General features: G+C 41.1%; 1 protein-coding gene and 2 long non-coding RNA genes across 5 annotated transcripts in view; 1 reads left to right on the top strand and 2 right to left on the bottom strand.

Annotated features, from left to right (window-relative positions):
* LOC310689620 (phthioceranic/hydroxyphthioceranic acid synthase-like) overlaps nt 1-14,628 on the top strand; it is a 54,830-nt gene extending 40,202 nt beyond the window's left edge. For all 3 annotated transcript variants that reach the window (XM_083467345.1, XM_083467343.1, XM_083467344.1), the window contains 5 exons: nt 671-824; nt 4,021-4,181; nt 5,704-5,907; nt 6,925-7,106; nt 7,353-14,628. In XM_083467345.1, coding sequence (XP_083323471.1) covers nt 671-824; nt 4,021-4,181; nt 5,704-5,907; nt 6,925-7,106; nt 7,353-12,896 — 6,245 coding nt within the window. In that variant the 3' untranslated portion in view covers nt 12,897-14,628. The remainder of the gene's footprint in view (nt 1-670; nt 825-4,020; nt 4,182-5,703; nt 5,908-6,924; nt 7,107-7,352) is intronic.
* LOC310689715 overlaps nt 1-17,909 on the bottom strand; it is an 83,690-nt gene that overhangs the window by 60,659 nt on the left and 5,122 nt on the right. The gene's annotated exons all lie outside the window — the stretch shown is intronic.
* Nucleotides 5,238-7,417, bottom strand: LOC310689710. The gene is made up of 2 exons (XR_014517608.1): nt 7,329-7,417; nt 5,238-5,611 (listed from the first exon to the last, which is right to left on the bottom strand). It is a non-coding gene; the product is annotated as an uncharacterized lncRNA (long non-coding RNA).

Genomic DNA, 17,909 nt, shown 5'->3' with positions numbered 1-17,909 from the left:
AGCACTGCTCCTTTAAATCACATATTAAGTATAAGTCAATGTGTAGTGGGTGCTACCAGAGATCTTTATATTAGAACTAACAGGGAATGTGATTATACTTCTAGTGCAATGATACAGCAGCATTCATATAGCAGCTTTTTAATGATCATAATCGGTATCGGCTCACGTGGGAAGGCTGAATCATGGATGCACACTTCTGATATACAGTTCTATGATAAAATAATATAGAATCATAATATCATAGAACTGGAAGGGGCCAAGAGGGTCATCTAGTTTAACCCCCTGCAACGCAGGAATCATTTTGCCAAACATGGGGCTCAAAGCCATGACCCTAAGATTAAGAGTCTCATGCTCTACTCGCTGAGCTATCATGTTGAGTTATTTACTCAGAATTTTTTAATTGTCTTATACAATGGAACTTTGGTTTTTGAGCATCTCGGAAGCCAAACGATTTGGAAGCCGAATGCCAAAAACCGGGAAGTGAATGCTTCCGTTTTCGAATGCGCCTCAGAAGTCGAACGGCTCTTCCAGAATGGATTACGTTTGACAACCGGTGTTCCATTGTAGTTTCTGTCAAACGAATCACACCAAAATAATTTAAGTTTCTATTTTAATAAATAAACTATTGGGAAGTAAATTCCAGCTATCTAAAATAATATATTTTCAACAGGTGAAGGAATTGATAATTTCTGGCGAGTTCTAGTAGAAGGCAGAAACTGTGTTGTAGAAATACCTCCGGAAAGATTTGAAACCAAAAGCTGGTATGATCTAGACAGTCACAAACCAGGAAAGACGAGCACAAGACATGCCGCTTTTACCGAAGAGTAAGTGTTAATGCTTAATCACAAGATGGTGTAAAATAAACTGTGAATCAGCTCCAAGGAAGCAGAACACTAAACTGTTTTTAATATTTTTTATTGTAAAGTAATTTGCCTAAACGTACACATTTGGTGTATGTTAAGGAAAATAGATAATACATTTCAAAGACACTTTTCTACGTGTGATGCCAGTCATTTTTTCATAGTAAGCAAAAATGGTTTTGGAGCTACAGGCTTGAAGCAGTTTTGTTTTAGCTTAATATGATTGTCCCATGGACGGTACAATTCCAGATGAGTTCAATGGGCTTTGCTCCCAGGTTAACTGGGTATAGGATTGCAGCCTGAACTACATAACTATTTAAGTCAGTTTATTTGGAAATAGATTTTACTGCAAATTGTTTCTTAATCTTAATTACACAGTGTGTAAATTATTTTCAGAATTTGTGGCTACAGCATGTGGGTGGGTGAGATGGTGGACACTGGCTTAAAAGTAGCTTTGAAAAAGAATTGGATCATAGAAATTTGTCCATCAATGACTATTACTCAGGATAACTAAATGGAACAGCTATGAGTTTTTTGTTTTGTTTTTAATCCACAAATTTAAACTGTTTCAGTTTGTATTTTAATAGATGTGCAGTTGTTTCTTGAACATCTTAACCAGAATATTTTTTATAAAACCTGTTTACTCATGGAGGTTTTTATTGTATTTCCCTTAACCATATGACAAATCCCATTTTATCTCATTTTTTGGCAATTAAAGTGTCTATTTGAACTGGGCTATCAACTTGTTTTGCTGCATCTACTTGTTTTATATATAAAACAATGAATGAATGAATGAACTTTATTACGGTCTCAGACCAGAATTTAAAAAGCATATAGATAAAATAGCAGTTAGGATTTTTTAACCGATAATTGTTAGAGCAAATGAGGACAAGGAAACAGGCATAGGATAAAACATTTGGATTAAACACGACCTAAAAGCACCATTTGATACAGTCTCCAGAACCAACACGCAAACACAGCTCTTAGAGTCAGGTGCAGCCACCTAGGACATCTAACAGACCCTATTAATACCTTCAAAGTGTAGCCTTATGAGGCTTTGCCCTCGGGTGGGAAAAATATTGCGCCTGGGAAAGGGAAGTGGGAGTCAACAGACACTCAAGGAATAGTTTCGGAGAAAAGGCTTTTATTTCTACCATCCATGAACTGGTAGAAGGAGCAAGTGTGATAAGTCACAAAAAGCATGCACGAATTCACAATCATGTGCACAAGCATATATAGCCCTTTCCAGTTCCTCCCCATTTCTCCTCCCTCAGGAGTTCCTCTGAGCATGAACAGAAAGCTGTTTTGGGACTATTGTGGACTCTTGGCACCCTTCCCAGGAAAGGGGGGGGGTGAGAAGCCAAGGGGTTTTCAGCATGTTCAGATATGTTTCAATCTCTTGTTCTGGCATGGTTCCCGGACAGAAAGTACGTTGCAATGTGTTCTTTAGCAAGGCCAGAAGACATGAGAAAGGCCTGAGAAACAATGGACTGTTCTCTACCTTTGTTACAGCAGAGCGGAATGTTTCTGATGCTTAGCTGCTGAGAAAATGATTTTGAAAAGTTTTGAGAAGCTTTGAGCCTGCTTTGGTGGGGGGTGACTTCGGGCCTAGGTGAGGTCACCTGTCCTCACTTTCCTTCAAAAGGAGTCAGGCAAGGGTGCCTATTGGCCCCTCTACTATTTAATTTCTATCTAAATAACTTAGTATCTGCACTCAATGACTCAGAACTCCACCCACCGAAGATTGCAAATCGGCATAATTTGGTCCTGCTATATGCCGATGATGCGGTAATTCTATCTAGAACCTCCATTGGACTCAAAAGAGCACTAAGAAAGCTTGCAACATACTGTGAAACTGAATGTCTCAAAAACAACTATCAAAAGACCAAGATACTTGTTTTTTGGGGAAAACCAAAGCTTAGAAGCTGGGAACTCCAAGGCCATAAACTAGAACAAGCCACAAACTACAAGTATCTAGGAATGGTGGTACAGGCCTCAGGAACCAACAAACTACACATAAACTCCATCGGGAGTTCAGCGGAAAAACCCGCAAATTGTATCCTTAAATTCTTCAGAGCACAAGGGGGCTTCTTCGTCCCCACAGCTCTAAAATTATACAAGGCCAAAACTTTGGCATAACTCCTCTATGGTTCCTTTTTGGGCCCGCCTTCCTCTGCTTTCTCCCCACTTGAGAGAGTTCAATTTATAAAACAATGTCCATAAGTTATCATCCAATTTTGAAAATAACTGCATATAAGCAGTGAACACCTGAATACCACTTGTGAGGTAGCAGAAGAGGACTTTTGCCTTCCTACCCTGCTCAAAAGCTTTTCAGAAACTTCTGTCTGCCCAATATTGCAAATAGGATGCTGGACTAGATAGGCCTTGATCCTAATGGCTGCTTAACCAGTCACAGGGTGGGCGGCTTGGAAGCCAGCCACAGCAAGGTCCTATCCCTGGGGAGCAACGCCTGAGCAAGGTGGTCGGCCATTGGGGAATTCCCAGGCCGGCTGCCAGGGATATGTGGGCTTTCCTGCCATCTGTTTATTTGAATTTCATTTTATTTAGTGTTTTGATAAGAGCTGAAACTAGTGTGGAATCTGAAATATTCAGGCACGTGCAACGTTATGAATAGGATCCAAAATCAAGAAGAATGCCTCTTCCTTTTGTGGAAGGCCTGTTTCTGATTCAACAAAAGAGAGTAGTCCTAACTCTAAATAAGTCCTTTCATTTGCAAGAACTCTTGCACAAGACTTTGCACTAGCGCTTTTCAAAACCTTTGAGTGCCCCTCTGTATTCTAAAGCTTGTATCTTTATTTACCATGTGTTTAATATAGCCTTTTGCTAGTATAAAGGTTCAGAACAGCACCCCTACATTTTCTCCCTCTACTCATGGTACTTTGGATCCAATTCTACAAATATTTGTGTCCACTATCCTAAGCCACTATTAAGTAGTGGCTCTAAATATTCTTCTATTTTCATTCTACCTTCCCCAAGAACAAATGACCAAATTATTAAAGCCTTTTATTTCAAAATGATTAATGGAAATAATTTTCTAGAAGTCAAAATATTTGATTGTCATATTAATGAATGTGCCATGAGTTGGTTGCATATTATTTTCTCCTACTTACAATGTTATCATCTGACTTCTGTTTTGTAGGTTTAATGCATTTGACAACAGACTTTTTGGAATTAATGATGTGGAAGCTGAGCGTATGGATCCCCAGCAGAAATTACTCCTGGAATGCACATATAGAGCACTGGAAGATGCAGGAGTCCCTAGAGAAAACATAAGTGGTTCAAAAACAGGGGTTTTTGTTGGTGAGATGATAATTTGAAGCTTAAAACAGTTGCACTAATTTAGGAGCATAGACTGGAACATATAGGGCTAGTCTACATAATTCTCTTAGGTTGCAATCCTATACACACTTAAAAAGGTAAAGGTAAGTGACCCATGACAGTTAAGTCCAGTCGCGAACGACTCTGGGGGTGCAGCGCTCATGTCTGCAGACAGTTTTTCTGGGTCATGTGGCCAGCATGACTAAGCCGCTTCTGGCGAAACCAGAGCAGTGCACGGAAATGCTGTTTACGTTCCCGCCAGAGTGGTACCTATTTATCTACTTACACTTTGACGTGCTTTCGAACTGCTAGGTTGGCAGGAGCTGGAACTGAGCAATGGGAGCTCACCCCGTCACGGGGATTCGAACCCCCAACCCTAGGCTCAGTGGTTTAGACCACAGCACCACCCACGTCCACGTACTTACTTGGGAGTAAATCCCATTAGCTTAGATTCTACTCAGTTATGAATAGAATTTTCCTATTGTGGTGGTGTGTTAATGAAGTCTTATGAACACTTAAGGTGCATTTGCAGATCACTTAAAAACCCCCAAAAAGTGATTGGTAATGGTGAAATAGCTCCCAAATATACATCAGAACATTTGAAAAATGGGTTCAACATACGTATACTTATTGAACAAATGAACTTTAATTGATGTCAACAGGTAACACATGCTAATGTAATTCAGCCCACTGTTAAAGACAATTGAGAGTATCTATTGCTGACTACACAATATTTTTGAGGAAAATGTGAAGTTGTCTAGACAGTAAATATAACTGTGCTTAAGAGCATTACAAGCTAAAGAAAGTTTAAACTGATATAACTCAAGAAACAAACATGTAACTATTGGTTACATGAACAGCACTGTTGATGGTGATTAATCAGTTACATGATTTGCAGTTTAAAAAAATAAAGTCTAGTGTATTAAGAGAGCTGTTGGACTTTATGATCATTAAAAGAACTTCTGTGACTATCAGCTGCTTTGAATAGAACATGTAAATATGGATTTTATAGTAAATAAAACACATAAATAATACTATGCTATAAAGCAACATTTATGCAGTATTTCCAATATTCAGTTCAAATTTGAGGAATAATACGGTTTTCATATTATTAGTGATGTATGTAAAACATTCTTGTAAAACATGATCATTTGTACAGCAACCCTGCTAGGTAGGTGAACTGCATTCAGATTTTATATACTGGAGACCTGCGGAGAGATTAGCAGAGAGCTAGGAAATGCAATTTATGGTGGATTTATTTTTTTTAACCCTAGTCTCACAACTCAAAGTCTATCCACTTAGCTGATCAGTACTCACAAACCTGAATAGCTGCATAGCATTCCCTTACGAAGATGACTCATTGAAAAGCCTAATCTTGTTGTGTAGATTGAAGCATGTTGTGTGTGGCAGATCTAGAGCAATAAATGCAATCAAGTTGTTCAGAATGAATACTGTACTCTCAGTGTACTATGCTGGTAACACAGTACATCTTTGGTATTCACAGGTATGATGAATCAAGACTACAGGCTAATGAGTGGCAGAACCCCCACTGAAGCAAGCCACTACGATGGCACCGGGACAGCAATGAGCATAGCTGCTAACCGGATTTCATATACATTTAATCTGACTGGGCCATCGGTTGCCATCGACACGGCTTGCTCCTCATTTTCTTATGCTTTGCACTTTGCTTTGCATGCAATTAAACAAGGTAATGAGATCTAATAGTTTTCCACTCGTTCATATTCTTCCTGTCCTCTAAGGACCTCAAAGTGGCAAACAAGTCCACACTGCACGCGATATTGCCTCTTATATTGCCTCTTATTCCCTATTTAGCAGCATCAGTTGCAAGGCACAGTAAAATATTTGAATATGTTTCTGGAAAGGCCTCCCCACCCCCACCCCCCGCCAAACCCCCAGCCTTCTGAAGGCCACAGGCACTCACAAATAAGACTGACATATTTTGAAGTATAATTCTGGGATTTATCTTGGTCTTCCTTACACTGTGCATTTTGTGGACCAGTTATGTTATGTCATGTCACACAGGGTGCATTTTGTAATTTAGGTATGTTGCCTCACAGACCATAAACTCCAGTAGGCAAGCACTGAGTGGAAGTGAGAGAGAAAAGAGCTTATAGGAATGATGTGGCTAACCATAAGTTAGGAAAATAATTTTATATTAATTTAGTGACAAGACGTAGACATTTGCTTTACTCACACTAGAACATTTTAAAGAGAACAACAGATTTCCCCTCACAAACAATGAGAGACTTACTGTTGCGTGTTGAGACCCCGAAACCACCCCTTCATTGATGAATAAGACACAAGGGCACAGGTATTAGGTTAAATGTTATTGGGCAAATTTAGGTCACAGCTTTATTGGTTACAGAATGTGAGCTTTATTGGCTTAGGCATTGGATTGACCCGACTACATCTGACTCCTGCTCGTCACACAGGGAGTCCGGTAAGGGTCAACCACGGATAGGGGGAACCCCGTCCATGCAAACCAACTCGAGGTAACCCAGGGTTCCTGATGGGGTCGTGGCATGGCCCTAGCCCTGCCCCAGGCTTCAGACAAGATTCACACCCCTGGATTCCTTTAACGGAATGCCCTTAAGCTTGGAGGGGCAGGTAAATGTGTATGTTTGTATACCGATGTAATCTTTTCAGAAGACTAAATACTGAGCCTTATGCTGAACAGAAATGCATTCATTATTTTACACTACAGGAGACTGCGAAGCTGCTCTTTGTGGAGGAGTGAGCTGCATAATGGAACCACAGGTCTTCGTCGCTCTTAGTAAAGCAAAGATGCTATCCCCTGAAGGAGTCAGCAAACCCTTTTCTATAAAGGCCGATGGCTATGGAAGGGGAGAAGGTTGTGGAGTTATTTTGCTGAAATCGTTAAAGAAGGTATGAGTATAGACACGGGATTCACAAACTCCTGACTCTTAATTCATTAAACCTAGGAATTATGTCTAATTCTATTTATAAAATAGTCATAGCTGGTAGAATGTTCACCATGTCTCATAATCTTTGTTATAAGAGAGAGAGCATATCATAAAATGTTAACTGAGTTGTATTGCACTGGCTGTGTTTGCCATCCCTATGTTTCACAACTTTAAGAAGCTTTACCTCTTTTCATCTTCTTTAAAATAGGCGCAGGAAGACTTCAGCAAAATATGGGGTGTCATCAGCGTGAGTGCAGTCAACCAGAATGGAAGATCCGTCACACCAATCACCAGACCATCTCAAGAGGAACAGGAGAAGTTGCTGCTCAGCATCTACCCAGAGCGTGTTGATCCATCTGTTGTGCAATATATTGAAGCACATGGCACAGGGACACCTGCAGGAGATCCTGTTGAGGCAGAGAGCTTAGGTAATGTCATTGGTCAAAAGAGGTCTCCTAATCTGCCCCCTCTCAAGATTGGCTCCGTTAAAGGGAACATTGGGCACACAGAGTCAGCTGCTGGGGCAGCAGGCTTAATCAAAGTTCTTCTCATGATGCACCATGGGAAGATAGTCCCATCCTTGCACTTCTCAGAGAGCACCAGCAGCATAAATACAGGGAAACTGAATCTCTCCATCCCAACAACAGTGGAGAAGTGGGAGGAGCCTGGTGAATATGGCAGAGTTGCTGGGATCAACTGTTTTGGATTTGGGGGCACCAATGCCCATGTGGTTGTCAGACAGTTTAAACAAACCCAGGTTATTTCTCCAGTCCGAAGGCCTGTCGAATTATTTGTCATTTCGGCAGCTTCAGGAAATTCTCTCAAACGGGCAATGGAAGACACAGCTAGGTACCTTAATACCAGTGAATCAGCGACACTCCCAAATCTGGCCTACACATCTGCTTGTAGAAGAAGCCATATAAACTACAAGTACAGAAAAGCATTTGTGGCATCTTCACTACAGAAACTAGAGCAACAGCTTTCCCCTGCGGTTGAACTGGAAACAGCTCCGCTGAAGAAACCGCCACAATTAATTTTTGTCTTCTCTGGTATCGGTCTGGATCTGAAAGGGATACCTGAGATATTGCTAAGGTCTGAGCCAGTGTTTAGAGACAAATGCAAAGAAATAGAAAGGCTGTTTCTAGAATACCTTCCCACAGGAATCCTAAAATCAAAAGAAAATGAATACAAAGATTTGTCCAGGCCTGAAGTTGCCCAGCCCTTACTCTTTACACTGCAGGTGGCCTTGGTTACACTCCTGCAACACTGGGGCGTTAAGCCAATTGCTGCTGTTGGCCATTCAGTTGGCGAAGTAGCTGCTGCCCATTGTGCTGGCTTGATTTCCCTGGAAGATGCTGTCAAAGTCATCTACCACAGAAGCAGGCTACAGGCTAAAGTCACTGGAGGCAGAATGCTGGTGGTTGGCAACATTCCCGTTGCAGAGGTGTCAGCAGCCCTTGGAGCATATTCAGGGAAAGTCTGTGTTGCAGCATTTAACAGTCCTTTGTCTTGCACCTTATCAGGAGATGAAGCATCTATCCATGCCATTCAGAAAGATCTGGCTGAGCACTTCAGTAAAAGAAACATATTTCTTCATGTTTTAAATGTGCCAGCTGCATATCACAGCCAAATGATGGATCCAGTACTAACTGAGATAGCAGACAATCTATCAGAATTAAGGAAAGGGAAGCCAGAGATTGACCTAATTTCGACAGCAACAGGGAAGGCCTTTTCAGATGGTGATTTTGTTACAGGCACCTACTGGGCCAGACAGGTTCGGGATCCTGTTTTTTTTGCAGAGGCTATAACAGCTGCAGCAAAAAGCAGAGATGATCCTGTATTTGTGGAAATTGGTCCCCAGCGTGCACTGAAAAGATATATAATTGAAGCATTAGGGACACAAGCTAAAGTTTTTCCTTCCTTGCACCTTGACAAAGAATATATGACACTTCTCACACTTGTTAAAGGCCTTTTTGAATTGGGAGTCAATCCAGATTGGGAGCACATCTATGCAGGATATCAGGGTGTACCAGCAGCCTACCCCAGGTATCAATTTGATCATAAGAAGCTCATGTCATTTTTAAACAGGCTCCAGCAGCCAACTCAAACCAAGCTGAACGCAAACCACCTGTCAATTCATAATGTCAGCAATGGCAGTTCAGAATTCAAGCATTCCATATCTCAGACAGCGACTCCCTATTTGTACGAGCACAAGCTCAATGGCCTTGCTCTGGTTCCTGGTGCCTTTTTTGTTGAACTTGCTTTGTCAGCTGTGATGGCTAGCTCAGGAAGAAAGGAGCCCTTAAGTTTGTGTCAGATGAGCATGAAGTTTGAATCGCCTTGTGTTTTAAGTGAAAATTCTCATGATTTGAAGCTAGCAGTAGTATCACAAAAGGAAAAAAAAGATTTCAAAATACTGTCCTCATCTAGTGCGGTATATGTATCTGGACAGATCACATGGAACCAAGAAACCTTTCTTGAAGAAAATAACATTTCATATAGACATGTTTTTCAGCGTTGTAAATCAATGGTCAGAAAGGATGAAATATACGAAGCATTATCTCGTTTTGGATTTCAGTATGATTCAGTATTCAAGCAGCTAAGTGATGTGTTTTATTGTGAAGAACTGAAGGAAGCCATAACCATCCTTAAGGTGAACAAACAAACCAGGGAAGAACTGCACAAGCATTTTATTCATCCAGTAATATTAGACTGCTTTCTGCAAATGACTGGTGTGATGACCACAAAAACCAGGAACAACTGTACAGGGTTTCCTTCCAACATAGGCAGCCTTGTAATTGTCCGACCTTTGGAAGAGGAAATGATGATATATCTGAAAACAAGTAAGTCTACTGAGAACTATTTAGAATTTTGTGGATGCTTCACAGATAAACAAGGCTCTGTTTTGGTTGAGATTAAACGTGTTGGGATCACTCTTCTGAAGAGAGCGTCCAATAGTGATGATGCTTTCCTTTTTGAAAATCAGTGGAAAGAGGTAACCCCTTCCCGGATTATCCAAACCTCAGGAGATGCACCCAGAGCTGCAGTGTTTGCTGACAAAATTGGAGTTTCTCAACAGCTCAAAAAATATTTACATAAAGATTCTAGGTTTTTGATATATGAAGACTGGGAGCAATTACTGGTGTCAGGAAGCGCAAATTCAGCTGCTCAGGACAAAATTAGGCTAGAGGTACATGACTACAGTGATGTTTTGTTTATGTGGGGAATTCAAAGATCAAATGGAGAATATCCTGAGAGTGTTGTTGCAAGCTTATCCAAATGTTGTGAAGCTTTCCGGCAACTTGTCGTTGCATTGAGAGAGAAGAACAGTCATGGTTCCATCAGGATAATTACATATAGAGCAACAGGCAGGACTGTAGACCACATTAACCCTGGCTTGGCCTTGTATGGGATGGTAAGATCCTGCATTCTTGAAGTTACTGAAATCACATTTCAGATTATTGATATCAGTTCAATAAGTACAATGGACATAGCAGTTTTAGCAGATGTTTTAGTAGAATATGAAGCAGATAAATATGCTGAAGTCTGGATTAATCAGGGGAGAATTTACACTTCTGAAATTAGATGTACACAGGTTGATGACAGGTCCTATAATGATCCTTCTCAGTCTCTTCCAGAATCTGAGCTGTCAACTTTTTACACTTCTGAGCCTCATGAAGTAAGACATCTATTTGCTGAGCCAGCTGACCACATTGAGATTTCTCTTGATAATCACAATGTTGAAGTGCAAGTTGAGAAAATAAGTATCCATTCTGAAGACTATTATCCTGTTAGTGTTTCCAGCTGTAACTTTGGAAACACATTATACTGGAATTCACAGACCATTGATAAATACAGGTTCTTGGCTCTGGACTACAGTGGGACGGTGGTTGCAACAGGCAGTGATGTAAAAAAAATCAAAGTGGGAGATCTTATTGTTTCATGCTACCCAGTGGCTGCATCTTCAAGAATCAGGATTCCAGAAGCAGTGTGTTTCAAAACCCAGAAATTTCCATGTTTTCAAACTGTACCCTGTGTCTCCTTCTTCAGGATAGGATGGGAAATTTTGCACCAGATGTTACCAAAGATGAAACGGAATAGATTTTTAGGCATTATTTCTGATGAACCACAGTCGGTTTTGTGTAAAGTGCTTGCTTTGTCAGCTCAGGAACTGGGCTGGAACACCTTATGTACAGCACTTGACAGCAGCCTGGAAAAAAGAGTAGCTCAATGCAACGCCCTTGTCTTTCTGCCCTTCCTAGAAAGATTACCCAAAGACGTCTTAGCCCGTCTTTCACATCTTCAGGATGTTGTGGTAATCGATGGCAACCACCATTCTGAACACTTGCGATCTCTAATTGGAAGCGGTCATGAAAACTTTCAAATTCATATTCTCAGTCTTGCAACCATTTTTCAGAAATCATCGCTGAAACATTCCCACAAGCCTTTCAGTGAGTGGTTGAAATCTATGCAACGCAAGCAATTCAAGGACTTGCCTTGTTCCATTTTTCAGCCGACAGAAAACAGTGAGAGCATAGACACAATAACATCCTACTTTACCTGTAAGGCTGTCTCATTTGCTGTGCTGAAAAGCAATGGGCAGAACAGGTGTATTTCTGACATACCAGTGCGTGAAGCAAAGCGGAAGATGTTTAAGCAGAATGCTGTTTACATAGTCACAGGAGGACTCACTGGGCTTGGCTATGAAACTGTTAGATTTATTGCTCAAAATGGAGGAGGATGCATCGTGATCCTTTCAAGGAGAAAGCCCAGCATTGAAAAGCAGAAGGAAATAAGTGATTTGCAGATTCAGAACAAGTGGAGCAAGGTCATCAGTCTGCAGTGCAATGTGACTTTTTGGCCTGAGGTTGAGAAAGCAATCAGTTCAATCAGCAAAATCTTTCCAAAGTGTCCAATCAAAGGTGTTTTCCACAGTGCTGTGGTTTTGCATGATGGGCGCATTGAAAATATGACGCTCTCTAGCTTTGAGAAAGTTTTAAGCCCGAAGGTTGCTGGTGCCATCAATCTGCACCATGCCACTCAGGGACAGGCTCTTGATTATTTTGTATGTTATTCATCTGTTGCTTCCTTCATTGGAAGTTCATTGCAAGCAAACTATGCTGCCGCAAATTCCTTCCTGGACCTTTTCTGCCAATTCAGAAGAAACTGTGGACTGTCAGGACAATCCATCAACTGGGGTGCCTTGAATCTGGGACTACTGGAAGGTAAAAATCAACTTCAAAAACTGGTGGAATCAAAGGGTATATCAGTTCTGCAAGTGGATGAGATCTATGAGAATCTTAAAACAAGCTTAACTCTGAACCACGCTCAGCAAGCTGTCGTGAAGCTGAACTTCAAAACAATGCTCAACCATTACTATCGTCAAATTCCAGCAATCAGAAGTCGCCTGCATACAATTATGATAGAACATTTTGGCAGTCAGGCTGAGCATTTTGAACAAGCCATGTCCAAGGATTTTGCTGCACTAAAAACTGAAGACTATATCATATCATTGGTGAGTCAGCTCACTAGTACAGATCCAAGTGACATTACAACGAATACACCCCTTTTGTCCCTTGGCATAGATTCCATGTTGGCCATGACTCTGCGCAATCTCATTTGTCTAGAACAAAAGGTTGATATATCACTTGTGAAAATTCTTGATCCTCATAGCACAGTGCTTAGTTTAGCACTGCTTTTAGAAGACTGTTCTAAGGAACCTGGGGAACCTACTGTATGTACTCGAGTATAAGCTGACCCGAATATAAGCCGAGGCACCAAATTTTAGCACAAAAAACTGGGAAAACTTATTGACTTGAGTATAAGCCGGTTCACCACACCACAAACTTGGTGGCGGCGGCAGCAGCAGAGGAAGAAAGGGCTGCTTTCGGACTGCTCGTTCCTCCTCTGCCGCCGCTGCCAAGAGCCTCCCTATAAAACGAAAAGAAGATCTTATTAAGGAAAAACTAATACTGAACCATCTTCAATAAAAGCATCCTGGGCCGCTCGTCCTTCCGCCACCGCCTTTGCCGCTCGCAAGAGCAGGCATAGGAGCCACGGTTGGGAGAGGCACAGCACAGCTCCTGTGCCTGCCCTTGCGAGACATGGGCGGCGGCAGGACTGGCGGCGAGAAAGGGCTCCTTTCGGGCCGCTCGTCCCTCCACCACTACTGCCTCACTCAAGTATAAACCGAGGGGGGCTTTTCCAGCATAAAAATATGTGCTGAAAAAGTTGGCTTATACTCGAGTATATACGGTAAGTGATTCCTGAGGGGGAAATGAACTGTGAAGTAGTAACCTGAAATATCTTTTCCTAGCTTTAGTGTTGATTTTATTTGCGTCATTAAAAAAAATATCTAATTTTTCTATTAATAGTGACCCTCAACAAGAACCATAATTTGGATTAACTAAATAGATGTAATTATAGTCTTAGTTAGTGCCAGCTGCTATTTCACCACAATCATTTAAATCTGCTGACAGTTAAGCTTTTCATGTGAGGACTTACCCATACTTACCTTGTGCTCCACTCTTTCCAGACACAGGTTCGTGCTTTAAAGCTCTGTCTCCAAGCATGTGTGGTTTTTGCCCTGGAGCTTTCCCTGCAAAAAATCCACTCTTTAGCTCTCAGTCGGTGCAAATGTCAATTCAGGCTTTCAGTGGGTTGAAGTTTGCTCTGATTGAGTGCTAAAATGCAGGTTTTCATGGGGAAAGCTCCACAGCAAAAAAATTAAAGGGTGCTGGGACATGGAGCTTTAAAGTACAGCATGGAAAGAGCAGACGAAAGGTTGATAAGCCCAGAGAGTCCTGAAACAGCTTACTCTGAACCATTTTGGGGCATTCTTGGTTTGCCCTTCGTAATGTTTTAGCATGCTTAAGACAAGCAAAGTGGTTTACGGGGATCACTTGCCCTTTGTGAAAGGGTGCAGAGGCTGAGCTTGAGTTTGAACATTAAACACAGGATTTTAAAATGAATGTAAAATGTGTTTCTGATTTTTTTTTTTAATCTAAAAGTCATTTGCTCCACTACAGTATGTTTTGTATGTTTATCTTCTCCCTTTTGAAAACTGATCAAGGAAATTCAAACAACCATTACAATACATAGCATTTTTCACTGCGATCTCACAGTTTCCAAGGGAGACACGACATAGTGCTTTGCTTCTGCCTCTCCTGGGTCTTTTAAGAAGTGAACTGAGCAAAGGGCTGTATTTGGAGTTCAGTCCTCACTGCCATTGACTGCCTTCATTCCCAGGTCTGTATGCAGTATAATTAACATTACACTTTATATTTTGCAGACTTTGGAGGTTAGTTAAGTACCATATTAGTTAACTTTCATATCATGTTTAAAATTGTGAAGTACATATTCTCCCCCCCCCCGATTTTTAATATGGAATATGTTTTTACCTTCATTACTACTTTGTACTTGCATATTTTATAATTTTATGCTATACAGCGAAGTCTTTTTGCTTTATTACTACTTTGCATCAAAAATAACCATTATTACTCTTTGTGTTCAAATAAATTACATTGTTTTTAATCAGTTAATAAAGTGTACTTTTATGTGATTAAATGGAATGTTTATTCTTAATACAAAAAGAGGGGTGTTATTTCAGAGATTTGTTGAAGGGGGACAAGACTCTCAGCATGTTTTAAAGATTCTTTGTAGGTATGTTTAATATCACTTTAGTAAGAATTCTTGCATTACAAAATATATTTCATTTTTTCAGCTGATACATATAGATTATTATACATGTGAGTGTACAAGGAAGAAATTTATGTTTAGTGCTGAACAGGGATGGGAGACCTGCAGCTCTTCAGCTATTGCTGGACTCCAATTCTTATCTGCTCCAGCCAGCAGGGTCAATGGTCAGAGCTGATGGGAGTTGAAGCTCAGCAATGCCAGGGTGGGAACCAGCTCCCCATCCTTGCTGTAGGACTTGGGAGCTGACCATGGCCCTAGCGGGGATTCCTTCTGCATCTCAGTCAGGGTACTCATTCCTGAGGGTAGCTCATACACTGAAGCCTCTTAACAGTGATTATGTCTGTTCCATTACAGTGGATTTGATAATGGTTTGCCAAGTTTGTAACATGCCCTGAGTCCTCCTTTATAATGGGGAAAGGCAGCCTAGAAATGGAAAAAGTCACATTGTGTCATTGATACCCCAAATGTGGGTGGAATAAGGCCTACTAACTGAGGACAGAGTGCAGCAGGGCTTATTCTAAACTACACCCCCCCACACACACTGCAATAGTAGTTCCCCCTCCTCAAACTTTTAGTAAACAAAAGGAAGGGAAAGGAAGGGGTGGACAAATGAAAATTATCAGCAAAATAAAGGAAGAAATAGACTGCAAGGCTGAGGAACTCATTGGTGGCAAGGAAAAGATAGGTACATAAAAGAAGAATTCACTGGATGCGAAGATACAGGTTTGGGGCAAGTTCTCTTTGGTTCACTCATATGTTGAAGGAAGGTGAGGACAGGTGACCTCACCTAGGCCCGAAGTCACCCCACCACCAAAGCAGGGTCAAAGCTTCTCAAAGCTTTTCAAAATCATTTTCTCAGCATCAGAAACATTCCGCTCTGCTGTAACAAAGGTAGAGAACAGTCCGTTGTTTCTCAGGCCTTTCTCATGCCTTCTGGCCTTGCTAAAGAACCACATTGCAACTTACTTTCTGTCCGGGAACCATGCCAGAACAAGAGATTGAAACATATCTGAACACTCTGAAACCCCTTTCCTGGGAAGAGTCCAATAGTCCCAAGACAGCTTTCTGTTCATGCTCAGAGGAACTCATGGGGCAGGACTCTGGGAGAAGGAGGAGGGAACTGGAAAGGGGTATATATGCTTGTGCACATGACTGTGAACTCTGTGCATGCTTTTTGTGACTTATCACACTTGCTCCTTCTACCAGTTCATGGATGGTAGAAATAAAAACCTTTTTCTCCGAAACTATTCCTTGAGTGTCTGTTGACTCCCACTTCCCTTTCCCAGGCGCAATATTTTTCCCACCCGAGGGCAAAGCCTCATAAGGCTACAATGTGAACTGCACAAAAAATTATTTCACACTCTTCCTCTTTTTCTTCTACACAGCACAAAATGTGTCTAGCTGCATGTTAGAATAAATCATGCATAAGTTACAGCACACAGATGACTTGATCATGGCCAGATCAATGTTTTCTAAGACATGTTCCTGTAGATGTCTACTTAAGGCCCAGTCAACCAGTCATTTCTAGTAAAGTGGCTTGAAGACATGTAAACAATATGAATATACAGATAGTCTGTTCTGATATGACCATTGTAGGAATGAAAAATCACAGGAGACGAGAGGCAGGTGTAACATGAGGCGTCTGTCTGGGCGGACCCTGAAAAGCCTCTTTTATTGAATATTACAAACATTGCCACAGGTGGGCCTGTGGCTGATTGGTTGATACACAAAGAAACTTGTTGCTGATTGGTTAACATAAGTACTAAGGCGGGAATTACATGTGAGAGGTGGGGATTACATGTGATCATTTATCATCAATGGATTAAAGGCTGGGAATCGAAGCTGGAACTAAACAGGCATGAAGCCTCCTAATTAAATTGTAACTAGAGATTAATATGGCACAAACAATTACTAATGATTGATCATAACATGAAACAATGTAACAATCAAGTTCTGTAGATGTGGTCAGCTAGGCATGAAGAGCAGGTCATGTTGTTTTCCATGAGCTTAGGATGACTGAACAAGGAAAAGAATGTCCTGGTGTTTGGAATAGTTTTGTACAGTTTGTGCAGAAGCAGATTGTAAGCAAGACTTCCCAGAATGCAAGAAAAGAGGAGCAAGGCTTCCCCATAATGCAGCAGTTTTGTGCAGAAGGAGAACTAACAGTTATATGCAGAAAGAGGACTTCCCTTTAGACCATAGCTGTCAACTTTCAAATTTGAAAATAAGGGATCAGCAACCTCGAAAATAAGGGATCAGCAGCCTCACCTGTCCCGGGGACAGTCTACGGGATAGCTAACAATCCGGGATAGCAGCGGGAAGCAGCAGGAAACGGCGCTGGAATAAGGGAATTTCCCGCAAAAAAAGGAAAGGTTGACAGCTATGGAGATGACTGACATTTTTTGTTCCACTGAGCATCATAGGAGAGGTATGTTAGTGAACATTGGACTTACTAGTTAACTTTTATGTGCACAGAAATTCACCCCTAAATGCCAGACACTGAATAAAAACGACAGAGGATGTGCAGTGCCTATGTACTCTCTTCTTGACATTACCAGAGAGATCTGTGCAGCTGCATAATTTTTGTGGTAGTATGAAGATTTATAAGAGTGGAGTGGGGGATATAACTTGTTTGTCTCCTTTTTTGCTATAAACCCATATCTCATCACATATTGCTCTAATTAATTTCTTAATTTTCTGACACCCTGAGTAAAGAATTACTTTAAAGTGTCAGTACTATTTGTAAACTGATAGGTTTATGGTACTTATGCAACCAAAAAGTCCCAAGTTCTCAGAAAAGTACTTTTATACAAAGCTAGTAAATGCATATTAATAATGGTGAATACAACAACAGAAACAACGAGGGGTGTGTGTGTGCGCACTGTGGCCAACAGAAAATACCTGTATACAAACCTGACACTTAGATTTGCATTGACAGGCGGAGTCCCCCAAACCCTGGGTGGCCGCCGTGTGGAATAACGACTCAAGACAACGTGCTATGGGATTAAAATTGGCCACAACTTTATTATGTTTCAGATCAGGGTAGACCTTGGCTCAGGCATTGGGC

Source organism: Podarcis liolepis, assembly GCF_965112155.1.
Source record: "Podarcis liolepis genome assembly, chromosome: 12".
Taxonomy (NCBI): Eukaryota; Metazoa; Chordata; class Lepidosauria; order Squamata; family Lacertidae; genus Podarcis; species Podarcis liolepis.
The sequence above is the reverse complement of the archived record's forward strand: the minus strand, read 5'-3'. Positions and strand labels throughout refer to the sequence as shown.